This window comes from Plodia interpunctella, chromosome 5 (assembly GCF_027563975.2).
Source record: "Plodia interpunctella isolate USDA-ARS_2022_Savannah chromosome 5, ilPloInte3.2, whole genome shotgun sequence".
NCBI lineage: Eukaryota > Metazoa > Arthropoda > Insecta > Lepidoptera > Pyralidae > Plodia > Plodia interpunctella.
Genome location: NC_071298.1, coordinates 1,804,766 through 1,825,099, shown reverse-complemented (window position 1 = coordinate 1,825,099; position 20,334 = coordinate 1,804,766). Strand labels below are relative to the sequence as shown.

General features: G+C 40.7%; 5 protein-coding genes across 6 annotated transcripts in view; 1 reads left to right on the top strand and 4 right to left on the bottom strand.

The window, feature by feature from the left end:
* Window positions 1-7,663, bottom strand: part of LOC128669782 (uncharacterized protein) — a 116,187-nt gene extending 108,524 nt beyond the window's left edge. For both annotated transcript variants that reach the window (XM_053744882.2, XM_053744883.2), the window contains exon 1: window positions 7,419-7,663. In XM_053744882.2, coding sequence (XP_053600857.1) covers window positions 7,419-7,553 — 135 coding nt within the window. In that variant the 5' untranslated portion in view covers window positions 7,554-7,663. The remainder of the gene's footprint in view (window positions 1-7,418) is intronic.
* A 372-nt stretch (window positions 7,664-8,035) lies between these two features.
* LOC128670076 (tubulin beta-4B chain-like) lies at window positions 8,036-9,825 on the top strand. Its single transcript, XM_053745443.2, has 2 exons — window positions 8,036-8,269; window positions 8,476-9,825. Exons 1-2 carry the CDS (start codon window positions 8,213-8,215, stop codon window positions 9,757-9,759), a joined length of 1,341 nt encoding a protein of 446 aa, XP_053601418.1. The 5' UTR covers window positions 8,036-8,212; the 3' UTR covers window positions 9,760-9,825.
* A 934-nt stretch (window positions 9,826-10,759) lies between these two features.
* On the bottom strand, window positions 10,760-12,674 carry LOC128670071 (tubulin beta-4B chain-like). Its single transcript, XM_053745437.2, has 2 exons — window positions 12,477-12,674; window positions 10,760-12,106 (listed from the first exon to the last, which is right to left on the bottom strand). Exons 1-2 carry the CDS (start codon window positions 12,531-12,533, stop codon window positions 10,823-10,825), a joined length of 1,341 nt encoding a protein of 446 aa, XP_053601412.1. The 5' UTR covers window positions 12,534-12,674; the 3' UTR covers window positions 10,760-10,822.
* A 1,654-nt stretch (window positions 12,675-14,328) lies between these two features.
* Window positions 14,329-16,359, bottom strand: LOC128670056 (tubulin beta chain). Its single transcript, XM_053745419.1, has 2 exons — window positions 16,151-16,359; window positions 14,329-15,713 (listed from the first exon to the last, which is right to left on the bottom strand). Exons 1-2 carry the CDS (start codon window positions 16,205-16,207, stop codon window positions 14,439-14,441), a joined length of 1,332 nt encoding a protein of 443 aa, XP_053601394.1. The 5' UTR covers window positions 16,208-16,359; the 3' UTR covers window positions 14,329-14,438.
* Window positions 16,360-17,977: 1,618 nt separating this feature from the next.
* Window positions 17,978-19,914, bottom strand: LOC128670339 (tubulin beta chain-like). Its single transcript, XM_053745918.1, has 2 exons — window positions 19,689-19,914; window positions 17,978-19,329 (listed from the first exon to the last, which is right to left on the bottom strand). Exons 1-2 carry the CDS (start codon window positions 19,743-19,745, stop codon window positions 18,034-18,036), a joined length of 1,353 nt encoding a protein of 450 aa, XP_053601893.1. The 5' UTR covers window positions 19,746-19,914; the 3' UTR covers window positions 17,978-18,033.
* Between the last annotated feature and the right edge of the window lie 420 nt (window positions 19,915-20,334).

The following is a 20,334-nucleotide window of genomic DNA, read 5'->3' as shown; positions in this document are numbered from 1 at the left end:
TCGTCGTAAACGAGCGAATTATAAGTTTACCGGAATATGCTTCTCGAAAAAAAAAAAAAAACGTGTTGCACTCCGGGAGTGCCGGCAAAAGTGAAAACTTGAATGTTAACGACGTGCACTTTTGACGCCTTACGAATTTTCGATCAGGGTCACGTGTCCTGACGCGAGTTAACATTTTTTTAGTTTTCACTTCAAAAACATTTTGGTCGATCGACTTAATTTTTTGTATGAGTGCAATTCATTTTAGGTTCCTAAATTGAACTGAGTTGCATTGGAATCGTTCTGTAAAAGTTGATGGTAGGCCTGCAGTGCCCTGAAATAAAGTTGTCAGACACATGGCATTTAAATTTCCTGTCTCAGAAAATTCGTAATGATATTTCGATCAAACGGGAAAAGTTGAAATTCGATACTGGAAACTTTGTTTTGAACATTGATGATTAATAAATTATATTAAGTATGATACAGATACTTTGTTTTTTCGACCGCGGGCTTCATGGCTTTACAGCCCCAAACGAAAGCGAGAGCACACGAGAGAGACCTAGGAATTTTTCATAGTCGTATTCCTCCAGGCTGAGGGTGGTGGTCATTACGTGGAATGAAACACACACAACAACTTTCTTGGCATTATTAATGGAGTGGTTTGCCATTGCTAATAATAATCACACACACACACAAGTTAATAATAATCAACCAGTGCGCAGGTTTCCTCAGGATGTTTTCCTTCACCGGAAGCAAGTGGTGGTCGATGAAAACTACTATATATGACCCAGATTTGAAAACAAACTCATGTGGCACGAGTAGGATTCGAACCTGGGGCCTATCGATCCACAGGCGGGCGTCTTAACCATTACAGCACCGCTTCCCTAGGAGAAGTAGCATTTATATATTCCATCAACTGAAATTTAACTGTTCTAGTGAGAAAAATACGCGGGCGAAGCCGCTGGTAAAAGCTAGTTTACTATATAATTAATTATGTTTATCGGTATTTAGCGATTAGAAAAGCGGAAGCTCGTCTATGATTATCTCTAGCTGCACAGGTTTTCCCTTGATTGACTTTTACAACCTGCGCGGGAGGACAATCAGACGGCACATGGACGGATAGTTTGTAGATGAATATCATTCGTTTAAATATAGGAACGGACGACAACAAATTACAAATTACAATTTAATTGCCAACCATTAACGTTGTCACTTGAAGTTACAAGCTACCCCAGTCTTCAGGGAACCATATTTCAGAATGTTTAAGCTCCAGTAAACTTAAGAAGGCGGTTAAAAGCTCGACCTAAATATTGCAGTTTAAAAGCTTCGTACGTATCCCGCGGGAATGGATGTTGTAAATAATTAATAGATCAAAATGTAATACTTTCAAACATCCATACATAATTCAAAAAGAAGTCCTCCTGTCGCGTCATTGTGATTCCTGAGGAGCTTAGCTCTAACATTTATTATAGTTTTTGTAGTATTGCTATAAAATGAAGAAGATGAATAAAAATTGTTGGTTCTCAGAGCGTTTCGACCGTCGCGGCCACGTTGTCATTACGATCCGTCTTGAGTTGAGGAATCATTTCCAAAACCTGTCATTCAGAAAACTGACATTACCAAAGTACAGATTAATAATTTTAATGTAATATTTATAAGTAATAAAATTAATTCCTGTCTTTGTTAAAATTGTAAAAATTGTAAATGGTTTTTCAAATTCTTTGTCTCAATCAAATAACAAATGAGGATATATATTTGTTAGGACGGATCTTGTACAATATTAATATTAGAAGTAATACTAAAATTAAATTTTACAACACATAATGTTATTATGTGTTGTAAAATTCTCAGCCTGTCGCTATTTCAAGAATCGTACGGATAGCGTCAAGTTTTCTCTGAACCAACCTGGTTGGGTCATTCAATGGCCGAATTATAATGAAACAGAAATAGGTACACCTTCGCAGAAATGTTCTGGGAAGCAGATTAATTAATTAACAATATTATTCTCAGTAAAAGGGAGGCTTAAAGTACGTGTGCAGAGTAGACATAATGTAGGGTCCAAGCGAAATAGAGGTAAGGTCTGAGGGCGAAGCACTCACTTATATGATATGTAGCCAACCAATCACGTTGTCGTTGCGTTACAATGGGTTAGCTTTGTCTCACTGCGAATCAACTCAAAGCTGAGGTAAGAGCCAGAATAACTTTCTAATGAGAGTGCTCTATGTTGTATCTACTCCGGCGGTTCGTTGTTGATACAAATTACCGCGATAGCTCAGTCCGTTGCTAATTAAAATGTCACCCGGCGCGTTCCCACGCTCTGAATGGGCTTGTGTCAAACTTCTAGAACGATCTCCCCAATTAGATTTAGGAATAGAAATAAACCTGCAATTAGAAATTTATTTCTCCATGTTCAGCGGGTTTCGTTCGGGATTGTGAAGTTGCGAAGCCCGGGAACAGCGACAAAAGGCTTAAAATTGTAAAAATTTCGCTGTGATATTACAACCGGCCACTTGTCTGTCGTCAACCCTCCTTGGGAATGCTATTTTTGCCTATCAGCTGCCGAGCTCCAATCCAATACAACTAGTTGTATATGCCATCAATGATTTACAAAATATACCTAAAAATGTATGTTATAAAGTCTTATTCCAAATTTTATGCTTGCTGCTCTTAAAACACTTCATTACCGTACAAAATGACTTGTTTTATGATAGATAGATTTATACACCTGTCCTTTCAAACCGACCAGCATTCGGTCGCGTACCACAAAAAGTAAAAACAAAAGCGCCAAAATGGACTAAAATATCAACACTAAATACCAAATTTCTTATTTCAATTTATTAATAAAGAAATAGTCGTGGTTTATACTTTGGAGAAGTTGCGATATATATATTTTTAATAGCAAAAATAATTATTTATTTTTGAAGTGAAAACTTCTTTAGCGGCGTTGTGCACTTTTTGTGATGGGTAAAAAATGTTTAACTCGCGTCAGGACACGTGATCCTGATCGAAGAATTCAAGTTTTCATTTCTGGCGGCACTGCCGGAGTGCAACCCGGTTTTTTTACACATTAGCTTTATTTAATATATACAATTGTGAGATTACATAGTCAGTATAGTGTCATTGGTAATTAAATAATCCACGCGAGAATCTATAATATTCTTTTAATTAGCCAATAAAATTCTTAGTGTCACGAGAAAGTTGCGTTTCACTTCTCACCATCGAATCGATTTGAAGTGAGACGCAGCGAACCAATCACATTGCAGTGTGGTTGTCGTAGCGTCGCAATGGCGCAATGTGATTGGTTCCCTGCTTTCTTCGAATCGACTCGATGGTGAGATGTATATAGCAAACCCTCACTAAGCGATCCGGATTGTGCCAATTAGTAATACAAAAGTAACAAAATGAGAGGATATAACTTAGCAATGAAAAATTTCAGCGAAAAAGCGGAATACCGTTATCTCAAATATAACAACTGCAACGAGCATTATTTCCGATATGATAGCTCGTATCTCGAGGAATCCCGGGGCGCGAGTAATCCCGCGAGTGATTGATGCAGACGAATGGGGATTCCGGGATAAATGGGGATTCCGACCGCGGTGTGTATTGATACAAGTACCGATCGATTCTGTAGACGAATTCTGATTTAGAGTGAATTTTCTTGAACGAAACTCATTTATCTGAATCTATATAAGATAGTCAAACATGAACTTACGTTATCCTTCTGCCATTCTGATGCCAAGACAGGTGGCTAATTTAATAGAATAAATATTTCTTGAAATTGTTATAACATTAATGAATATAAAATGTCAGAATCTAGTTGCAGCTTGCTTATGTCAAGCGGTGTCAATATAGATAGCCGTAGTTCGCAGTAGCCTTTGCCCGGGCCATAAACTATATCTATTCTAAATTTCATCAAAATCGAAATAGCGGTTTAATCATGGCAGTGTAGTGACTTTCGCAGATAATATTAATATGGAAATATGAAAAACAATATATAAGAGATTTTTAAATTTCAGTACACATAAGTAATCGTGCGTCCTTTAGCCATAAACAATATATTATTAAAAATTGGTTTAATCCACTTCGATCGCCTGGGTGACATCAAATTCCACATTTTTGTGTCCTGAAGTCACCTAGTGGCAAATCACCTGGGAGATCAAAACCCACAAGATTTTAACTATATTTTTTGTGCTTCTTTAAATCACCTGAGTAAAAAGATTCTTTTTTTAATGTTTCCACAAATCATCTGTTGATACATATTTTTAATTAGATATTAGTAAAGAAATATACGTCATTTAGTTGTATAGAATGAATAACACAAAATAATCCTAAATACAGTTTTTAATTCATAGAATTAAATCTAGCAGAATTTTCTCAATTTAAAAACAAACATTGAGGATGTTTACTCACACTCACAAAAATCCCCAGAAACGATACGACATTTGAACCTTCAAGAAACGAATTTACGAATTTTTAAGGGCTGATTGGACAGCGTGGTCGCTTACCATCAGGTGACCCACTGGCTTGTTTGCCACCCATCCCATGAAAAGCCTGGGAATCTGCACAACAGACAAATATCCATATAACTTTATGTCAAAATGTGCTTGATATCAATACGCTAAAAGCTCTGACAATATCAACGCCCACATTAATGTGCTTAATTGCGATTGTTCCATTTTATAAGTAGACTATCTTTAGCCCGCGGCTTCGCCCGCGTGAATTCCATAGTAAAATCTCGGTAATTCGGTAACACCAAAAAAAAAAGAAAAATGATGAAGAGTATTTACCAATTTTCAGTTTTTTATCTTGAATTATTTCTATCTTCATTAATTGAAGTTTCGTACAATCTTTCACACCCCTTTTAAAGGGGTTGAGGGTTAAGTTTTTCAGAAAAACCTGAAACACGTATTCATAAATTTGTTGTAAACAACGATAATCCAAAATTTCAAGTCGCTAACTTCACCGGTATAGAACTTTCATATAAAAGTTTTTCACCCCTTTCACCCCCTTCGAGGTGTAATTTTCGGGCTGGACGTTGTCTATCTGGCAGTCAGTCACATATGTGTATATATATATATAATAAAGTAATAAATTAATTAATCATGTGAGATTGATATCGTGTTTTTTAAATAAATAAAATTTATTAATTTGATTAATTAATTTATTACTTTAATTTTTGGCAATAAATGTTCATTAATTCATTCAATTTAAAACAAAATAATCGTCATTACTATAAATTAATTAGTATTTTTATTTTCTTTTGGGATTCACGGCACATAGTCCAGTCCTTTGAGAGGCTTGCGTGGGGATATGGATCCAACACGTAGAGGCCCTTTGGAGAATTTTGATGTTGTGTAGGTCTCCCGCCAAGACCCACTCCCGGATATACCAATGAAATGATATGCCCATGAGCAGGTCTCGGCGGGAGTGTGAACTATTGCAGAATAATGGATAGAAGTACTGGTCTATAGAATGAAATTTGGATGGACTGAGAATGGGCTATTGCAAAGAGTGCGGTCACCTGCCATAAGTATTTTTATTATTATTATCGTTGTAGTTTCTGCTTGATCGTGACAGAAGGAGATACATAAAGTTCGTGATAATTCCAGTTAATATATATTATGTAGTTATGAGAAGGGGCCAACTCAAAAAATGCAGGCTTGATGTGAATAAACCCATCGGTGCGAAGTGGAAAAGAAAAGAATAGGACCTTGGTTCGGACGTTTTACGGTTATATTTGACCCAAGCATGGTGCAGTATCCTCATAACATATGTAATTGATTTATGACATGATTACGTACGTTTTGTACATTTAGCTTTTTATTTATATTTTTTTGTGTGACAATTTTCAAAAATTTTATTGGAAATACAACTTTTATTTCATTTATTCATTTAAATTTTGACATTTTTAATAATAATGTGAATTCGTCCTCCTAATTTTTAATATATGTATAAAACCTATATTTGTTAATTGACGTCCTTGGAGAAAAGTCTGCGGTGAAGTTTGTTGCGCCGCTTCTTCTTCACCTGCGCTTTGGAAGCCGGCAGTAGAATTAGTTTAAGTATTTTTTTGACGTCAATAAGTGATGTATATCATCCTAAATTGAATAATTTTGAATTTGAATGGCTGAGTGGGAAAATAACGGGCAAATGAAAGAGAGAAGAAGAGACGGAAATCTATTAGAATTAAGATGTTCGGTACATCAACAATCGCCGTACGAAGTTTCGCAGACACGCAGGAAACCCAATTTTTTTTTAATGTAGGGGTATTGGAGGAGACTGACAGCTCATGCTAGCCTTTCAAACACTAACCAAATTCACATTTTTATGACTTATTACTTGCTATAATTTTTACATTTCAACATTGTTATATACAAGGGCTGTCGCTATTTCTATATGGCTCAAATTACATATCAGTGGTACAGAACTGCATGAATGTAGTCGATACACAATGCGAATTTCGGAATCAAATCCAGACACATACTGTGTTATCGATACATCCTGTCGTCAGGTGTAATTTGATGCCGCGAACGAACCCATTTCACACGTCAGCCAACCCCTGAATGGGACGAAAGTGGGACGAGATGCGAATGTGGCGGATATCCTGTACACAATACTGTGGGGTGGCCACGTCGAGATGGGACATTTGTGTACTACTCCTTTGAGCAATAAATCCATATTAATTTCAAATGCTGGTACAATTAACAAATACATTTATAAACGTGAAAGTTTACGAAATAAATGGTTATGATTGTGAAATAATTTTATGACTAAACCACTGGGCCGATTTTGATGTCATTTGGAACAGATACAGTTAATGACCTGAGGTCAAAAATAGGCTTTCGTGGGCGAAATAAATTAACAATTTAAAATATTTGTAACTGTTTTTTTTTTCTCTCAATATGGACTTTAACAGATATTGCTTTATACTTAAATGTAATGCGAGAAAATAATTCTAAAATGGCATGAATTCAAGAAGTATGATGATCAGCGTAAGTATTGTACAAATTTTTAAGATTTTAAGAAAATTAATTTATAATTAATTAGATTGGTATTGATCAATAGGTTTGATGAAAATGAAAACCAGCCCATTGGCGTCAACTGCGTAACTAATAACATTATACAGCCACGAATTTCAATCAACTAATTGTTTTGAACCCACATCAGTTGTCAGTGCGCGAAAAGCGAAAACAATGTCCGCGTCCCGCCCAAAATCGTTGTCATCCTTCTCTCCCCCGGGTTCATATCACAAAATAGGTCAAACGACCGCCTATTCCTCATTACTTTTACACACAAATCTAGTATTTAACATAGGTAAATAATTAAAAAATTGATTCAGCTCAGTTTTGCCCGGGCACATGGTCTCCCCACCCCGGCGGCTCGAGCTGGCACGCCCTACGCTCACCAACATTTAGGGCATAAACAAAAGGGTTACTTACCAATCGACCGACGCATTTGCTAGTGGATATTCTCCGCAGTAACCCCTTCTTCTCATCATTGTCACTGTCGGTGCTATCTTCACCGTATACAATTTTTTTGTCAGGCGCGCTGGTCGCGGCGTCTGCCACTGACATCACTCCGCAAACCCACACTCAAACACTCGCCACTCATCAAATATGCCTACATCATACAGGAATAAGCTAATATTTTACATTGTAAATTCTCGCTACCTCGCCATGTCAAGCGAGCGCCATGACAATAGTGACAGTACGCCGCCGCCAAGCAAAACAACCGTCCGGTACTAGCGCCATCTGTGAGTTTCAGGCGGAACTTTCAGTGAAAACGGGACGAGGCGTATGCAAGTTTGCAATTTATGTGTTCAGTTTCTCAGTTTGTGTTTCTAACACAGGTTGATTGATGGCGGTGCCAAATTATTTAGTTATTTGTAATCATAGTTTATTACTCGCGTTTTATAGCGATTTACTTATTTACATTTCAAAATAAACTAATGTTACTCATTCTAAGCTTGTTGCTAAGCTTTTGGTACTGGCAGGAAAGTTTTATCTAATTCTTCTTCTAAAAAAATAAAAAATTCTCGATCGAAATTTGACCTGGGATTTGGTCATTTTTTGATGTCGGACGTACAATGTGCACGGTCTGATCTGTAATTTTTTATATATTTTTTTTTATTAGTTTATAAGCTAATGTTAAGTCGCAATTTTTGTAAAGGATTTTAGATAATTTTCTAGTAAATTTACAAGTATTTGCGGCGAAAAAGAGATAAATTTTCAAGATGAGGGAAATTGTTACCGTCCAGGTTGGAGCTTGCGGTAACCAGATTGGTGGGAAGGTAAGTTGACCTTAATATTTAAAGCTTTTATCTAAAGCTCCTATCTAAAGCTTTACTCGTAACCAGCAACTTAGGTCACTCTTTTCTTAAATCCATCAATAAGCCTACTATTTAACTAAACCGTTTAATCGAAGCTGTATACACTAGGCGACACTTCATTAAATTCCCATCAATTCCCATTGAAAGTGTTCATTTCATATTTCCAGTTCTGGGAGGTGATATCTGACGAGCACGGGATCGACCCAAGCGGCGTGTACCATGGCGACTCCGACCTCCAACTGGAGAGAATCAATGTGTACTATAACGAGGCGTCCGGGGGGAAATACGTCCCGCGCACTGTGCTGGTGGACCTGAAGCCTGCCACCATGGACACTGTGCGTTCAGGACCTTTCGGATGCCTCTTCAGGCCGGACAACTTCGTGTACGGACAAAACTGCGCCGCCAATAACTGGGCCAGAGGACACTATACTGAAGGCATGGAAATCTTGGAATCAGTCTTGGACGTTATTCGAAGAGAAGCGGAGGGCTGTGACTGCCTTCAAGGTTTTCAAACATCACATTCTCTTGGAGGCGGCACAGGCTCCGGACTTGGTACATTAGTGGTCAACCGCGTCAGGGAAGAATACCCAGATCGTGTTATCTCCTCATTTTCAGTATTCCCAAGCCCAAGAGTGTCAGACTGCGTCGTAGAGCCGTATAACACTACGTTGTCAGTGAACCAGTTGGTCGAGAACACTGACCACACCTTCTGCTTGGACAATGAGGCGTTGTACGACATCTGTTTTAGAACTCTGAAGCTCACCACGCCGACATACGGCGATCTAAATCACTTGGTTTGCGCGACTATGTCTGGCATCACGACGTGCTTGAGGTTCCCTGGGCAGCTCAACGCAGACCTGAGGAAGCTCGCCGTCAACATGGTACCATTCCCCAGACTCCATTTCTACACACCAGGGTTCGCGCCTCTGACATCGAGAGGGGCTCAGCAGTACAGAGCGCTCACAGTCCCAGAGTTAACACTGCAGATGTTTGATGCAAAGAACATGATGGTCGCATGTGATCCGAGGCACGGGAGATACTTGACCGTAGCTACGATATTCAGAGGAAGAATGTCGATGAAAGAAGTTGATGAGCAGATACTTAATGTACAGAATAAGAACAGCACATACTTTGTGGAGTGGATTCCAAATAATGTGAAAATTGCGGTTTGTGATATTCCACCACGAGGGTTGAAGATGGCGTCGACATTTATGGGAAATACGACAGCAATCCAGGCTATTTTCAAACGAGTGGGTGAGCAGTTCGTGGCAATGTTCAGGCGGAAAGCATTCCTGCACTGGTACACTGGTGAAGGTATGGACGAGATGGAGTTCACTGAAGCAGAGAGCAACATGAACGACCTGGTGTCGGAGTACCAGCAGTACCAGGATGCCACGGCAGACGACGAGGGAGAGTTCGATGAAGAGGCGGAAGAAGGAATGGAGGAATAGCTTTATTGGTGTTTCAAATGTGTACGTTCTGTTTTGTCATGAAATAAATCATACCTTATAAATTTCTTTTCTTATATACATAATCAATACGTATAATAAAACAGTAGAAAAAACATTCTGTACATTGAAATATTTACATAAAAACAAAATTAGGCTATAGTCAATAAGAATTTGAAAATCTGTTTCTAAACTATTAATTCTGCTTCTAAACTATTAAGCCTGTGCAACATAGGATACCTAGGTATAAACTATACTGAAACACCTGATGGAGAATGATGGTTCAGCCATGGAATTAGTAGGTACTGTTGTACGACTACCTACTAGTTGTTCAGCCTGGTGAGCATTTTCTGTTGAGGTAAAAAAATGGATGGTTTGGAACACGTGATACAGAGGCAACTAAACTATAGGAAGTATATAAATAACGACCTAAGACCTACTTGAATCACAATAATTTTGAATTCCAGAAATTGTGGGACTAGGTGTAGCCCACAAGTAAAAACATTACATTGAAGTATGTTTTTAAATCTATGAGCCGCGCTCTAAAATGTCCCATAATGTGATAAATATGGCTCTTGTCCTATGGGACTACTGGGAGGGCGTCTTCGCGATTTTGAGTACCTATTTGCTATTTGCCAATTTGACCATTCGTCATTTTGACTATTTGCTAATTTGACCATTTGCGATTAGACAAAAATATGAATTCGACCATTTGCTATATGGAACAAATGCTATTTACTTTGCGATTTTGACAGTTTTTCAGTGCGAGTGCGACCGTGACCGAATGCGACGGAACGCTCTGTTGTCCCATTGTGGGACAACTCAATGGGACTAGTGGGATAGACCGTTATTCGAAATATTCGTTCAAGCAATCAGTAGGTAGCACCAAGCAAACTTTTTGCATTTGGCTATTCCACTAGTCCATTGAGGTAGGTTAGAGGCAGTTCCACATCAATATATAGAACTGCCTTTTCATAAAATGTACAAACTTAATGAAAATCAATTTATGAGGTTAGATTTTATTTAGGGACAAAACAGGACATACACAATTGAAACACCAATAAAGCTATTCCTCCATTCCTTCTTCCGCCTCTTCATCGAACTCTCCCTCGTCGTCTGCCGTGGCGTCCTGGTACTGCTGGTACTCAGACACCAGGTCGTTCATGTTGCTCTCTGCTTCAGTGAACTCCATCTCGTCCATACCTTCACCAGTGTACCAGTGCAGGAATGCTTTCCGCCTGAACATTGCCACGAACTGTTCACCCATCCTCTTGAAAACAGCCTGGATCGCTGTGGTATTTCCCATAAAGGTCGATGCCATTTTCAACCCTCGTGGTGGAATATCACAAACCGCAATCTTACAATTATTTGGAATCCACTCCACGAAATATGTGCTATTTTTATTCTGCACATTCTGGATCTGCTCATCAACTTCTTTCATCGACATTCGCCCTCTGAATATCGTCGATACCGTCAAGTACCTCCCGTGCCTCGGATCGCATGCAACCATCATGTTCTTTGCATCAAACATTTGCAGTGTTAACTCTGGGACTGTGAGCGCTCTGTACTGCTGAGCCCCTCTCGATGTCAGAGGCGCGAACCCTGGTGTGTAGAAATGGAGTCTGGGGAATGGCACCATGTTGACGGCGAGCTTCCTCAGGTCTGCGTTGAGCTGCCCAGGGAACCTCAAGCATGTCGTGATGCCAGACATCGTCGCGCAAACCAAGTGATTTAGATCGCCGTATGTCGGCGTGGTGAGCTTCAGAGTTCTAAAACAGATGTCGTACAACGCCTCATTGTCCAAGCAGAAGGTGTGGTCAGTGTTTTCGACCAGTTGATTCACAGCCAACGTCGTATTATACGGCTCTACGACGCAGTCTGATACTCTTGTGCTTGGGAATACTGAAAACGTCACAAGGATACGGTCTGGATACTCTTCCCTGATGCGGTTCAACAAAAGCGTGCCAAGTCCGGAACCGGTGCCTCCTCCGAGAGATTGGGTCAGTTGGAATCCTTGGAGAAGGTCACAGCCCTCTGCTTCTCTACGAACCACGTCCAAAATGGATTCAAGGATTTCGACTCCCTCCGTGTAGTGTCCTCTGGCCCAGTTGTTGGCGGCGCAGTTTTGTCCGTACACGAAGTTGTCCGGCCTGAAAAGGCACCCGAAGGGTCCCGAACGCAGCGTGTCCATGGTGGCAGGCTTCAGGTCCACCAGCACAGTGCGTGGGACATATTTTCCTCCAGATCCCTCGTTATAGTACACGTTGATTCTCTCCAGTTGGAGGTCGGAGTCGCCATGGTACACTCCGCTGGGGTCGATCCCGTGCTCGTCGGATATCACCTCCCAGAACTGAAACAAAGAATAAATCTTAGTACGGAACCAACGAATCGTTGAGCGCTGAATTTTGCGCTCCATTCAAAAAAGCACTAAGAAATTAAGTACAACTCTTTACTCCACTACAGAATCCAAGAGTATTGTGAAGTAGTAGTACTTGTATGTTTGCTGCAATATAAATCTGCTGAACGGATTTTGAAATTGGGTACCCGGGCAGAAAATAACCTGGGATAACTCAGGATACTTTTTATCGCGATATTCCCACGGGAGCGAAGCCCCGAGCCGCAGCTAGGTTGAGTGACCAGAATTGAAGCTATATCGATAGAGACAACACTGTTTGGGGAATTTACAAAACAAGGTGAAAAGGTCAGCGACGATTACTCACCTTACCGCCGATTTGATTACCGCAAGCACCAGCCTGAATGGTAATGATTTCCCTCATCTTGAAAATTTATCTCCTTTTTTCACAGATACTTTTAAATTTACCTCAAAATTATCAAAATGGCTTTATAAAATTGTAGCTTAACATTAGCTTAAAACTAATATAAAAAAATATAAAAAATCTCCCGAGACGTTACACCATTCGCATTGTACGTCGGTTTTCAGAAGAATGAGCTGAAATAAAAACAAATTTGGATTGAAAATATTTTAAATCTAGAAAAAGAAAACTTTTCAGCCAGCACCTACGTTCCAAACTTTTTTCTCAATGGCACATCCTGTTATTAGTGTAGTTACAAGTTCACATGCAAAAATATTTTTTTCTCAGTCTTTTTATATGTTGATATGCATATCTCGCAAAAACTTTGAATTGATTGTGAAATGTGGAACAGATATGGATTGTGGGCTAGAGTAGAATAGCATATTGGCTACTTTTTATCTATATAAGTACAACTATAGCGCAAAAACAAACTTTTTGATAACACAAAACTAATTGAATATTCGGCTGCATATTACGAGTACAACCGGCCGCCTTCTAGCGTTAACCCTCCTTGTCAATGCTAATGATAGAAAACACCACCAGATGATATCATATCCCTTAGTCGCCTCGTACGACATCCACGGAAGGATATAGATGAATCCTTGAGGGTGGAACCGCTGGCCAGTGGGCTTAACAACACGCTATACGTGTTACGCACAGATTTATTTTTACCAAATAACAACTTGGATTGACGTTATTGCTTTTTATCGCGAAAGTATTTCAATGCAATGTTCTGACTCGTATAGGTACCTATCTGTGAGACTATCAGACTTTTGACCTAGTTAGTTGGTTAAATACCTAGGTACATATCCTACATTTTAAAAATATTACCTAGGTATCTATTTATTTTTTAAGCAATGACCACTGAATATTTCTTCCTAGTTCTGTGTCCAACTGACCACTGTCCCTATCTAGCCCCGTCGTCTGCCCTATTTTCTCCCAGAGGTTCCATTAACAGGACCCTTGTGATCAATTTTCCTAGAAGTTTTATCATTATATTTACTGCTATCTTTTTACAGAGGTTCATTTGAACATCGGTAACACAATTCACAGTAGTCCCTTAGGGCGTTTGTCCACCGCCGCCGTCACCGATCGTTTGTCCATTGCGACCGATTATAATAATAACTGAATGGTGCGACGGCGACAGAACGGCGACGGCAGTGTGTGGACAAGTTCGTACGTGTTTTGTATTGCCAGCACATCAGCCCGTCAAAATCTCGGGCCACGTTCTAGCGGTCACGCCGATTACACGCAATTTCGGCGGCCGGGATGACGGCGCTCGGGTGACGGATGTGCGGTGGACGCGCGGCTAGGTAAATGTATGAACCGCTACTTTGGCACCGTCATCTAGTTCTCGGTGACGTGACGGTGACGGCGGCGAAAGACAAACGCACTTATGGTAGGTGCTTGCCGAAATACTAAGGTGCTCAATTTGCTTCCGGACTGTAGGTTCCACTGCTAATTTCCACTAATGGGTCTATTTTGGTCCTCTTCCCGCGAGTGTATAGACACAGGCTTCCTTCAGACCCATCGCACACCTATCCAATGACCGACCATTGTTGAGTGTTAACCGCCACTAACACATGCAGAGCTAGTCACTGCGCCTTTGAGCTCCACTAATAAATATTTGTTTATTGGAAATGTAGGTATACCTATTCACCATCTATGGCATTAAATACCTAAGGGGCTTTGGTGACTGCCACAGTACTATGGCAGCAGTCACCAAAGTCGATTAAACTTTAAAGACTGAACACAAATATGATGTATATAAATATTTATTTTATAACCATGATAAACGGATATAGACTGTCTACACTGTACACCGACACAGAATTACAAAACAAACATTGGACATTACAAACACTAACATCACTCCTCCTCCACTTCTTCCACGTAATCTCCCTCGTCGTCGGCTGTAGCGTCCTGATACTGCTGGTACTCCGACACCAAGTCGTTCATATTACTCTCAGCTTCCGTAAACTCCATCTCATCCATACCTTCACCAGTATACCAGTGAAGGAAAGCCTTCCGTCTAAACATAGCTGTAAACTGCTCAGATATTCTCTTGAACAACTCCTGGATCGCAGTAGTGTTGCCGATGAATGTGGCAGACATCTTCAAGCCACGCGGCGGAATGTCGCACACAGCCGTCTTAACGTTATTAGGGATCCATTCGACAAAGTAACTGCTGTTTTTATTTTGAATATTGAGCATCTGCTCGTCCACTTCCTTCATGGACATCCGTCCGCGGAACACGGCGGCTACAGTCAGGTAACGCCCGTGGCGAGGGTCGCAAGCAGCCATCATGTTCTTCGCGTCAAACATTTGCTGGGTCAGCTCCGGAACAGACAGCGCACGATACTGCTGGCTGCCACGTGACGTCAGCGGCGCAAACCCTGGCATGAAGAAGTGGAGCCGCGGGAACGGCACCATATTCACTGCCAACTTGCGCAAATCCGCATTCAATTGCCCCGGGAATCTCAGACAAGTGGTCACGCCTGACATCGTCGCTGATACTAGATGGTTCAGATCGCCATACGTCGGCGTCGTCAATTTCAAGGTCCTGAAGCAAATATCGTACAAAGCCTCATTGTCAATGCAATACGTCTCATCAGTATTCTCCACTAATTGATGAACCGATAATGTCGCATTGTAAGGCTCCACAACCGTGTCCGATACCTTCGGGCTTGGAACCACGGAGAACGTGTTCATGATACGGTCAGGGTATTCTTCTCTGATCTTGGAGATCAATAAAGTGCCCATGCCTGACCCGGTGCCTCCTCCGAGAGAGTGTGTGAGTTGGAAGCCCTGAAGACAATCGCAGCCTTCAGCTTCTTTCCTGACGACATCGAGGACTGAATCCACAAGTTCTGCACCCTCAGTGTAATGTCCTTTGGCCCAGTTGTTACCGGCGCCGGACTGTCCGAAGACGAAGTTGTCCGGTCGGAATATTTGTCCGAAGGGTCCGGAGCGGACGGAGTCCATGGTGCCGGGCTCGAGGTCGACGAGGACGGCGCGCGGCACATACTTGCCGCCAGACGCCTCGTTGTAGTATACATTGATACGTTCGAGCTGAAGATCAGAGTCCCCTTGGTAGGCGCCGGTGGGATCGATGCCGTGCTCATCCGAAATCACCTCCCAGAACTGGAATTTAAGAGATGATTTTAGAAGCGTCATATCTTAAATATAAGTTGTGACGTTACACTGACAGCGCAATCAAGTGGCAACTTTTGCAATGTCCTCGTAGTAGAATGTCCACTCCTAGAATAAGACAAACTCAATATGAAAACTGGTAGTAGTGAGGCTGCGGTAAACTTTTTCCAACAAGTCATAAGTCTTGTACTATCATAATTTGCGGACATGGAATCACGGCAAAATCACGTGACGGCTAATACTTAAGTGGAGATCAACAACAAGGCTGGTTTTACACTGATGAGTTTCTTAGGCTATCAAATTTTGTATCAAGAAATTACGATAGCAAAAGTTGCTCACATTGGTACCTAACTAAGTAGATAAGTCAAGATAATAACAAGACTTACATAGCCTACTAGTAATTAATATTTTAATGAAGATCTACTGACCTTAGCTCCGATCTGGTTGCCGCATTGCCCGGCCTGGATGTGGACGATTTCCCTCATTTTGTTGGAACACAAAAAATTTTGCACCAAAAATGTAGATAGTTAAAATTTCACTTCCGTTAAACGATCATAAAAAAACTGTAAAAAAAAATCTTCAAAAAAAAAATTATCAGATGTGCATGCTACAAAATTTTGAAAATGAATGAGGCTGCTATATTCTTTTGTCACTGATTCAAAAATAATAAATTTGAATTTCGAAATCTTTTTTTTTTCTGTAGTTGCCAGTTGTGCAGGGTTGGCTTTGGCGGGGAATTTTTTTTTATTACAGACTATATGTTTTTACCAAAATGATTTTAGTTTGTATATAAGTTAAAGTTTAACCGGCTAAACCTCGGTGCAGTGCAGCCGATCTCAGTTGGCTGGACATGGGTGAATCCTGTAGAAGTTCGGCTATACCTGGGTTTCTTCTTCTTCATAGTCGTATTCCTCATGGCTGAGGGTCGTGGTCATTACGTGGAATGAAACACACACAATAACTTTCTTGGCATTATTAATGGAGTGGTTTGCCATTGCCTTCTCCATTTCACACACAAGATAATAATAATCTACCTGTGTGCAGGTTTCCTTACGATGTTTTCCTTCATCGGAAGCAAGTGGTGGTAGATGAAAACCACTATATATGAGTCAGATTTGTATACAAACTCATGTGGCACGAGTAAGATTCGAACCTAGGACCTTTCGATCCACAAGCGTCCTAACCATTACACCACCACCGCTTCTATACCTGGGTTTAGCCATTATCATTTCGGCTAAACCTAGGTGCAGCCGGTTTTAGTTGATCAGACCTAGGTGTATCGTGTTTGTTTCCTGCTAAATCTCTAGTTGCAGTCAGTCACAGATGGTTAACTGTAGATTTAAGATTAGGTTAATTCGACTTCATTAATTTTTTACCCGATTTACATGCTAGTACCAGTACGGTCTCTTTCTAAACCATACGATCTTGAATGATAAGTTGATGTGATTGATACCAACTGAATGATGTTACGATGTTTATTGATAAGATTGATAATTGATATGAGTGCACGCGATGAATGATATTTGTGTACAAGTTAGATTACGCCGCTCCGCATGTAATGCTGATGCAAGTAAAATGTATTAAGTGTTTGCACTGTACAGTACCTACCGTATATATCAGTAACCAGCTGCGCGCGCAACTGTGTTGATATATGCTCGCTCACCCGCGGGAGCCCTTCTAAATTATGTATTCTAAAGTATGCTTGTCGTAGATTGCTACGAGCGCTACGCCAGACTGCTACGAGTGCTACGCCAGACTGCTACGAGTGCTACGCCAGACTGCTACGAGTGCTACGCCAGACTGCTACAAGCGCTACGCCGTAGACTGCTACAAATGCTATGGTATAGTTCTCTTACGAATATTTTGCGCTTTGAGCTTTCTTGTCGAGTGTATTGTTAACACTGTTAACAAATGTTATTCAAGACGCCTAAATGCATCTGATATGACTTTTACGACTACATACCTATACAGTGGCGAGGAGTCGCCTAGTGAACTTGAAACTGTCAGCCAATATGCAAGTTTCCTCACGATGTTTCTCTTCATCGGGAGCAAGTGGTGGTTTTCGAAATTATTGGAAAGTGGACGAAGAGCGATAGTAGGCATCGTGACACAAATCGTTGAATTTGCACAGGAACTAGCGAGTTTTATATATTTTTATGTCATATACATAATGTGAAATCTCGACGCAAGCTAGAAAGTTAACGATCACCACATTGAGTTTTTTATTATTAGTCGACAGTTAATAAAACAGCATATAAAATCACACAAACACAACCTTTATTAATAAATACATAAATAAACCAAAAATAAATTATTCATCACTATCGTCATTCGCCGCGTGTTCTCCTTCTTCTTCGTCCTCGAACTCCTGATCAACCGTACTGTCCTGATACTGCTGGTACTCCGAGATCAGGTCGCTAAGGTTGTTATCAGCTTCGGCAAACTCAGCTTCATCCATGCCCTCACCCGTGTACCAATGCAGAAACGCTTTCCTCCTGAACATCGACGAGAACTGCTCCGATATCCGCTTAAACAACTCCTGGATAGCCGTCGTATTTCCGACAAACGTTCCCGACATTTTCAAACCTCTCGGAGGAATATCGCACACAGCTGTCTTAACATTATTCGGGATCCATTCAATGAAATATTCCTTATTCTTCTTCTGGATATTCAGCATTTGTTCATCAACTTCCTTCATGGACATCCGACCTCGGAAGACAACAGCGACGGTTAAGTATCGCCCGTGTCGCGGATCGCATGCCGCCATCATGTTTTTCGCGTCAAACATCTGCTGAGTCAACTCTGGTACTGTCAACGCGCGGTATTGCTGGCTGCCGCGTGACGTCAGCGGCGCGAACCCTGGCATGAAGAAGTGGAGCCGCGGGAACGGCACCATATTCACTGCCAGTTTACGCAAATCCGCGTTTAATTGTCCAGGGAACCTCAAACACGTGGTCACCCCAGACATAGTCGCTGACACCAAATGGTTTAGATCTCCGTAAGTTGGTGTCGTGATCTTTAAAGTTCTGAAGCAGATGTCGTATAGCGCTTCGTTGTCGATACAGAACGTCTGATTGGAGTTTTCTATCAGTTGGTTCAGGGATAGTGTGGAATTGTACGGTTCGACGACGGTGTCCGACACTTTCGGGCTTGGCACTATTGAGTAAGTGACAGAAACTCTGTCAGGGTACTCTTCAGTGAGATTCCCTAAGAGCAAAGTCCCTAATCCTGACCCAGTGCCGCCGCCAAGGGAATGGATCAATTGGAAGCCTTGGAGACAGTCACAGCCTTCAGCTTCTTTCCTGATAACGTCGAGTATAGCTTCAAGCAAATCTGCGCCTTCTGTGAAATGTCCTTTAGCCCAGTTATTGCCTGCGCCGGTTGATCCGAAAACTATGCTATCAGGTTTGAAGATCTGTCCGAAGGGTCCGGCGCGGAGGGAGTCCATGGTCCCAGGTTCGAGGTCGACTAGCACCGCGCGCGGGACGTACTTGCAAGCTGAACCCTCGTTGTAGTATACGTTGATCCTCTCCAGTTGAAGGTCAGAGTCGCCATGATAGCAACCATTTGGATCTATACCGTGTTCGTCGGATATTACTTCCCAGAACTGTAAATAGTATTCGAAGTCATTTATTAAGAAATTAAACCAATTTACAGACAAGCTTTCACGTCGGGTTTCAAGTGATATAGTATTCCTGAAAGCTAAGAAACTACTAGCATTTCGGAACGACCACTGCTGAGAAATGCCGAAAGAAACTCACAACATAAAATTGAATTCTAACTTCCTAAGTGATATTAGAGAGGCGAAAGTTGTTTGTTACCTCTTCACGCTCATCTACTCAACCTATCTTCTTGAAATTTTGCATACATGTAGTTTGAAGTGTGGAGAAGGACATAGGGAAAAAATAACTGTTTCTATGTGAAGCCGTGGGCAAAAGCTGGTAAGTATATATATTTAGACCTCACCTTCGACCCGATCTGGTTGCCACATCGACCCACTTGGATATGTACTATTTCCCTCATGTTAATAGCAACAGGAATTTACAAAAAAATTATAAATAAATCGATTTGTTAACTTACACTAAAGTTACAAAATAAATTACAGAAAAAATAAACCGTACACTACATCTATCTACGAAACTAGGATAAGTATTAAACAAAAATCATATCGCATGGCCTAAGCGATAATCTGAAACTGATCTAGATGGTCCAAACATTTAATTTTTATTTAAACTTTGTGCAAGCTATCAGTTAACAACTTCTTATTATTGGGTCGTTAAATATTAAATTATATACTTATGTATAATTTTTTCCAAAGATTAAATATGATTAAAGAAGAATTAATATGTTTCCAAAGAATTAAAACCTAAAAACGTTTACTAATTAATATATGCTATCTTACCAACTTTATTCTAATGAGACGGCAATATAGGCACTGCAATATTTTTACAATATACCGGGTACAGTCAACAGCACATCAAGCTAACTATGTTTATAAATCATTGCCAAATTCATCGCTATTGTCACTGCATTAAGTTCAATGCAGAGTAACTTGATGTTTGACGCGCGGTAGCACATATTTGTCAGCTTTGTCCAATGGACAAACATCACG

What these genes read in the sequence shown, in the direction of transcription:
- LOC128670076 (XM_053745443.2), top strand. Translation starts at nt 8,213, where the DNA reads ATGAGGGAAATTGTTACCGTCCAGGTTGGAGCTTGCGGTAACCAGATT. An exon ending in GTAACCAGATTGGTGGGAAG is followed by an intron (nt 8,270 to 8,475) that starts GTAAGTTGACCT and finishes TCATATTTCCAG; the next exon opens with TTCTGGGAGGTGATATCTGA.
- LOC128670056 (XM_053745419.1), bottom strand. Translation starts at nt 16,207, where the DNA reads ATGAGGGAAATCGTCCACATCCAGGCCGGGCAATGCGGCAACCAGATC. An exon ending in GCAACCAGATCGGAGCTAAG is followed by an intron (nt 15,714 to 16,150) that starts GTCAGTAGATCT and finishes CTTAAATTCCAG; the next exon opens with TTCTGGGAGGTGATTTCGGA.
- LOC128670339 (XM_053745918.1), bottom strand. Translation starts at nt 19,745, where the DNA reads ATGAGGGAAATAGTACATATCCAAGTGGGTCGATGTGGCAACCAGATC. An exon ending in GCAACCAGATCGGGTCGAAG is followed by an intron (nt 19,330 to 19,688) that starts GTGAGGTCTAAA and finishes TACTATTTACAG; the next exon opens with TTCTGGGAAGTAATATCCGA.
- LOC128670071 (XM_053745437.2), bottom strand. Translation starts at nt 12,533, where the DNA reads ATGAGGGAAATCATTACCATTCAGGCTGGTGCTTGCGGTAATCAAATC. An exon ending in GTAATCAAATCGGCGGTAAG is followed by an intron (nt 12,107 to 12,476) that starts GTGAGTAATCGT and finishes TCTTTGTTTCAG; the next exon opens with TTCTGGGAGGTGATATCCGA.